General features: G+C 42.1%; 1 protein-coding gene across 1 annotated transcript in view; it reads right to left on the reverse strand.

Annotated features, from left to right (window-relative positions):
- Positions 1 to 7,496, reverse strand: part of LOC104965394 (RNA binding protein fox-1 homolog 1-like) — a 132,814-nt gene that overhangs the window by 124,813 nt on the left and 505 nt on the right. Inside the window, exons 2-4 of the mRNA XM_010794349.1 lie at positions 4,984 to 5,170; positions 3,961 to 4,014; positions 3,439 to 3,531 (exon numbers count right to left, since the gene is read on the reverse strand). Coding sequence (XP_010792651.1) covers positions 3,439 to 3,531; positions 3,961 to 4,014; positions 4,984 to 5,170 — 334 coding nt within the window. The remainder of the gene's footprint in view (positions 1 to 3,438; positions 3,532 to 3,960; positions 4,015 to 4,983; positions 5,171 to 7,496) is intronic.

Consider the following 7,496-nt stretch of genomic DNA (forward strand, 5'->3'; position numbering starts at 1 on the left):
CATTCTATATGGGCGGAGGTGTGGTCGCGTAAAACAAACTCACTGTGCTCATTTGTGTGACTATCGGGCCGCTAGAGGCAAATCGCAAGCCACCTGCGTGAGTTCTCTAAAAAGGGGCATACACTTAGGTACATACGAATTCAAAAAGGATTGTGTAACAAACAATGACTTCGTACACTCAAAAACCCCACAGTAGTCGTTTCAAAACCATAGCACTGGGTTGCAGCGACATTCGGTCCTAAACGTACCCGAATGACACCACTAAAGTTGCACCACACACACACACACACACACACACACACCACACACACACACACACACACACACACACACACACAACACACACACACACACACACACGACACACACACACACACACCACACAACACACACACACACACACACACACACACACACACACACACACACACACACCCAACCACACACAGTCACACACACACAGCACACACATAACTCAAGTCAAGGGACGTACTGCCTACTTCCGAAAAAAAAAATGATCACCAGCACTTACTTTATGTCGGTGGACGGTAGGAGACCACAGTTGTAGAGGGATGGCGGGAGTCGGTTAGTCGTTCAACTACCTATGACTCCTCAACTAGTGTGACGTTAGTCAAGTGTGTGGTTGTATATAGGAGGGACCGTAATGGAGGACAAAGGGAGGTGTGCCAAAACGTACTATATGGGTCAGCACCCTAATTAGTATTTCGTCAAACAGAAACAAAAGTCCGCAGTGCAACGTACAACATGGAGGTGAGCCACATCGACCTCCGTCTCAGAGAAAGACAGACAAATAACAGTACCCGAACTCCTCGTTTTCCGCCCGCGACCTAGTCACAAATATGGTAAGAAGTTGTCTCCTCTTTTTTTAAAGATAAACTCCGTTACGGTACAGCAAAGACGAAAGACCGTCTACAACTATTGGAGAGCGAACTTAGCGAGCAAAAGTAAAGTCTCAATCCAACTTAATACTCTCGATATTTTAGTCTTTTAGACTTTAATTTCGTATGACATATAATTACCAATAACACACACTGACACTTCAAGTGACCGTACTCTAATCAGCTGCATCCCGACGTACCCAGCCATAAAAATAGTACCTCTATAACTGTGTCGCCTACATAAAAGGATCGTACAAATAGGCACACCGGTAAAACATTTGAACCAACTACCCTAAACAAGTCGAACCGTACTTAAGTCAACGTGGACCCACGGAGGATCAGAAGTGAGAAGTGACTTTTTTCCGACTCTGGATCGAAAATCTCTCTCACATACCCACTTACTAATATTTTTCCTTTGAGTTGAGCTCAGACTGTGAAGAAGTAAGAAACACTTTACGGTACCCTTGCCAATAGCAATAAGAGTGTCGAGTCGTCGGACGTACAAGTAGCTTTATCTTTCCCTTAAAACACGTATTACCAAGAAGAGAAACAGACCTAATTTTGGAGACGCGAAACTTCTTCAGTCCAAAGGACACACGAAGGTTTACTAGGTACATTCACCGAGTTGATGTGAAACAGAGATGGTACGAAGAGATGGGTAGAGTAGTGGTAAGTAAGATATATTGCTGGGGATGTCCAGATATATATTCCGTAGGAGGTGGGTGAGTATACTACCACGCATACGAGATTATAAGTTTACCACTTTCGAACTGAGAGTGAGTAATGTAGTGAGTGTACAAACCGACAGTAACTGAACACAATGAACTGGAAATCCTGTAGGGTCGATTTCTATGTATCGAAGTAAGGATACGATGTCTATGACCGACATCTCTTTCACACGTAATGCCCAAAGAACGTACCAGGGTAACATCGTTGGGTGTCGGCAGGTACCACTTTTTTTACGTTTCGGTCAGTTCCAAGCCGGTTAACCTGAAAAAACGACTGTTAACGTAGCGTAGACTTTAAGGGGTGGTTGAGAATAGTCGGACCACCAGAGTTTTTTTATTTACCACGATTAAATGGTGATTGTAACAACAGCAAAGAGCGGTATTTACCTGTTATCCTTTCTAGTTAGTCACAAGTTTGAGTTTATGTATCACCCCGCGTTTTATTTTTTTACCATTGACAGGTCCCCCGGCCTGGACCAAGTTACAAATAAGCGGGGTGGCGAGAGGTTCTTGAATAACGTGTTAATTTGCGACGCTTGATTGTTTCGAACTTTCACTAACGCGATATTTAGTTGAAAATTTGTAATTATGACGTCAACGAATTAAAGAACACCGAGATAGACGCGAAAAGGTCTCAGTATAAGAATACTACATTGTAAAAGGGGTGTCCTGTTTGTTTGTCGAAGTTGTTTGGGATAAAGGTGGGTTTGCGTTTGGTCATCAACAGTACCTACCTAAAGACTGCAGATGGAAATTAACCATTAGCTATAATCTGGCATAATTCATCTCTTCTGTTTTTTGAGATTAATGTATTTGTATGCATGGTCCTTATTGAAATAAATACATAATATTACAACAAAATGAACATAACTTGCCTCGATTTAATTGTAATAATAGTATCAAAAAGATAGGCGAAAAACTCGGATTGGTTCGATCAGGCTAAGCTAAGCTAACATGTGGCTACTCCGTACAGACTCAAAATAGAAGCGACTGTATTCGACCAGAGACAGTCTGTGGTTTGTAGATTTATAAACACAGATACACGACTTTCTGATTCAACAACGTCAGCGACAGCAGGGAGAGATTCTCTCCGCTAATTGGCTTTATTTAATTTGAATGAAGCTGAATGATGAACAAACGATTGGTTCGTTAGCGCTGCCCGGAACTAATTTGCGTCTCTATCCGCGTCCCTGCATTGACTTGACATGTAATCGCGACGCTCAAAACATTCGCTTCGTGTCCGATGTGAACGCACCTAAAGAATCCAGACTTGAGAACATGCGCCGTGATTCCCAGCATGCGGCTGTTGCAGAGCCAGAAGCTTGTCACAACCACTTAGCACCGTGGGGAGAGAGGGGAACACAGAAGGATTTCTACTCTAAGGAAAAGGGGGGGAAATAAAGACGGCAATCTGCCATGCATTATCCTTCCACTGCGTTCCTCTCCGAGCCCTCCGGTGCCCCCACACATCATTCACATGTTGCGATAAAAAAAACATCAGTGTGGCTACGAGTCGAGTGAGAGCGGAGGAAAAGCTTAATGTGAAAAATAAAAGCTGCAGAGGAAAAGTACCCAGCATGCCTTATGTAGTGTTCTTGCACCCCCACCACAAAAACAAAAACAAAACAAAGTCTTTTAATTAAAAAAAGAATGGGTCCAGGGAGTGGGAAACCAGTGGGCCGCATCAGAGCATATCACTACAGGGAGGGTGGGAGCTAGATAGCAGTCAGTGATCAAGCAGAATTACGAGAAGATAGAAGAGAGGAAGAAGGAGGAGGAAGAGGAGGAGGAGGAGGGAGGAGGAAAATTACCTCAATCTTACGACCTTCCACCAACGTGCCGTGGAGCTTTTCCCGGGCTCTCTCTGCGTCCACGCCGGTCTCAAACGTCACGAAGCCGAAACCCTGCGGAACATAACAGATCGTGTTGGTGGTGAGGAAGTAAATCTAGTCACGTAAGATCAATTGTTTTGGCACGTAGGTTCAACACCGGCCTCAAACGCGTCGTATCTTTTAAGATTCTGAATGGTCATCAAAAAACTATATTCAAGAACGTTTTGATTTATACAAAAGAAGCTAAATATTACATTTGATGGACAATTATCCTACACACCAAAGTGGAAGTTGTGTTAAACAGAAAATCACAATAAACACCAGTTTTGTTAATTAAAACCACAATAATCCTATAAAATGGCAAAAAACACTCAAATACTCTCAAAAAAGAGCTGTGTTTTTGTGTAAAAGTATTACAAAGTGTGAAATACATGTTACAGCTAACATCGAGTCAGAACTGTTGAGTAGTTTCAGGGAATAAAACATCATCAGTGCACTTACCTTTGAGCCCCTCTCATTGAAAATAATCTCTACATCCAGAATCTTCCCGTATTGCTGCAAACACATCAAAAGGGAAGACGTTAGCAAACAAGTATAAGCAGAGAAAACAGTCATCTTTGAGTTGTGTTAGATATCTTGTGACAGTGTGTGAGTTACAACACAAGGTGTCACTGTTACACAACTGCACACATTTCAATGAGTTTCCTTCCATGTCTTTGCATTGAAACAGACATTTACCCCTACATGGAGCAAGAAGACGTACTCTGTTACTCAAGTGAAATGTACTTAAATAGAAAATATGAATATTCCCGTCAGCATTTCTTAAAAGTGATGCCTTTGGTGGCAGTGGCTCAGTCAGTAGGGACTGGGAGCTGTAGGGTCGCCGGTTCAAGTCCCCGACCAGACCTAAAATATGGAGTGTGGACTTCTACTTGGAGAGGTCCCAGTTCACCTCCTGCCCAAAGCACCGGACACCCCCTCACTCCCATTGCTCCCCGGGCGCTGTACAATAGCTGCCCACTGCTCCTAGTACTAGACTCCTGGTACTAGGATGGGTTAAAAGCAGAGAACACATTTCACTGTGTGTGCTCTGCATGTGAGACCATTAAAGTTTCATGCCTCCCAATTCTCTCTCTCTATTCTCTTGAATGCAGTGTATAACATTTGGAATCTCATAAAACAAAGAAATGCAACAAATTATCCCAAGATTGGTGATAAGTGAAGCAATAAACGTATTAAAACATGAACAATTAGTTGATTATTTTTTATTTTCTATTTTCTACCAGAAAACTGCACATAACTCGACTGATATTGTCCCACTCACGCTAACACAAATGCTAACACACATAGCGGGCAGTTGTCCCCTTAAAGCAGCAACAAAACACCCATGAGGGTCTCTCCTTTGTGGTAGTTTGATTATATCGTCTGTCATTAAACCCCCTTGTGAGCAGGTGGTCCCGCGGGGCGTCTAGACTGATTTATTGTCGCTATAAAAAAACAAAACAACATTCTCCACTTTCTTACCCCAAACATCTGCCTGAGGTCGGGGTCCCGGAAGCGGAAAGGGATGTTTGAGACGTGGAGGCGTTTGGGGGTCCCTTTGGCCTCCGAGGGGTCTCCCACAGATCCGCCTGAATCTCCTGATCCACACTGCACCCCCGCCTCACCCTGAGACACCTCCTCCGTCTTACCCTGTAGGGGGGAGAGAGGGAGAGCACATTTTAATGTATTAAACACATTTATTATCAGCCTTATCCTGCATAATAATACATCATTAATCTCAACTTTTCTATTTCTCTGGGTTTTTTCTTGTTTTTTTAAATAAATATTCTAGTTCATGTTCAAAAAGTATGTTATTTATTGTCTTGTAAAGAAAACATGTTATTCTTGCTTTTGTTTAAAATGCTATTGTATAGATGTCGTATTTGTACAAAGCTTTGTATGTCATTACGGTTTTGCCAATAAAGCTATTTGAATGTAATTGAATTGAGTGTGGCTTGTGAGTCAAAGCTATTGTATACCTTCTTTTTAATGTAACCCTAATGGAAAGGATGCAGAATTTACGAGTGCACAATGCAGAAAAGCTATTAGCGTACAGTCTTGATATCAAGTAATACAATTATCATTTCCACTGCATCTTAAAAGGAAATGTGATTATGGAGCCAGCTCTGTGAGCCTGTACTTAGCTGCAGTATGTACAGCTGTGTCACCATGCTAACATGCTAACAAAGACAATGCTAACATGCTTTTGATTAGCAAGTAGCTTATCAAAATGTATGTGGCCCAAAATCACACACTGCACATTTGTATCAGAGATGTTACAGTTTTTCTGAAGATCAACAAAACATAAATGACACATAAAAAACATTTACAACAAAACTATGTTTACAATCTTAGTTTGACTTATTAGCATGCTAACAATTAAAGCAATTCAAAGTGGTAACGTGATTTTGCCTCCGTAGAGCAAATAACTCTCGTAAACCATGATTTATTTCATCAGTAAAGCACTAAAACTGCAATATTACTGAACATAAATATTACTTTATTTCACACAAAAATGAAGACTTTTTTTTTTGCCGCTGCTTTTAATTGAACTATTCACATCTCACACTGCTGTGTAACCTTTATTCATGTACCTGTTATTCATGTTTTATTATCTTTGCTTTTTAATGTTTGAAATGTGTTTCATTTTTGTAAAGCACTTTTAATTGCCTTGTGTTGAAAGGTGCTTTATAAATAAACTTGCCTTGCCTTGCACCTGACAGTTATCAAAACTACTTCTTAAAGGTCTCCTATTATACTGTTCTTCATCAATATATCACAGGTCTCAGATATATATATAGGTCCCCTCTGTTTCAGCCCTGTTTCAAAAGTGCTGATTATCTTTCTGTTGCTTTAGATGAAAATAAGGAGCCCCTCCCCACGCCCCTCTGAGAGACATTTGGTTAAAAAGAACTCAATAGTGCTCTAGGAGGAGATTCAGGTGATAAGGTGGGGTTACCTTGGTTGCTGATTGGCTAATGGTTACACAAGCCAAAACATCGTTATGAAATCATAAAGGTTTAGAGTCATCTTTAGTTCGGTCGTCCCCATTTGCAGAGAATGATTCGGACGAGTGTACACAATTGAACAGGGGGAGAGGAGGAAGTCCCCGAGTACTAGCTGTCCTCCTGTCCTCCCTAACCACCGGGAGGGAACGCGTCGCCAAGGGCGTACGATGTACACATTGAACAGAGGGAGAGTCTGAGCCCTACGGTCTCGCGTCTTCTCAAAGCAGAGGGAGCGTCGCAAGCGTCTCGCCGACCCACGTTTCGGGTCGTTCCACCCACTCGCCCCAGTAGTACCGCGCCTCGGTCGCGTAGGGAGACGGGTTGTTGTTGCATTCGACTTCTGAAAATACGTTTAGGTGAACAAGTACAGAGAAGATGTAGTTGTACACCAGGGGAGAGGAAATACAGAGAAAGATGAGTAATTGTACCAACGGAGAGAAGAGCACAGAGAAGATCGAGTTGTACACAGAGAAGAGAGTACAGGAGAAGAGGTAGTAGTACACAAGAGGAGAAAAACGAAGCACAGAGAAGATGGAGTTGTACACAGGGGGAGAAGAAGTACAGAGAAGATGTTAGTTGTACACAGGAGAAAAGAAGAGTACAGGGAGAAGATGTAGGTTGTACACAGGGGGAGAAGAAGTACAGAGAAGATGAAGTTGTACACAGGGAGAGAAGAAGTTACAGAGAAGATGTAGTTTGTCAAGAAGATGTAGTTGTACACAGGGGAGAAGAAGTACAGAGGAAGATGTAGTTGTACACAGGGGAAGAAAGGTACAAGGAGAAGATGTAGTTGTACACAAGGGAGAAGAAGTACAAAGAAGATGTAGTTGTACACAGGGGAGAAAGAAGTACAGAGAAGATGTAGTTGTACACAGGGGAGTACACCTTTCTCTGAGACTTTCAAAGTCCTTGTTTCTAAGGAGAGAAAAGACAGGACTAGGTAAAGATATTTTTGGACGCTTTTACTCGGACTAGTCTAAAACCGGT

This window comes from Notothenia coriiceps, unplaced genomic scaffold, assembly GCF_000735185.1.
Source record: "Notothenia coriiceps isolate Sejong01 unplaced genomic scaffold, NC01 NC01_scaffold00037244, whole genome shotgun sequence".
Lineage (NCBI taxonomy): Eukaryota > Metazoa > Chordata > Actinopteri > Perciformes > Nototheniidae > Notothenia > Notothenia coriiceps.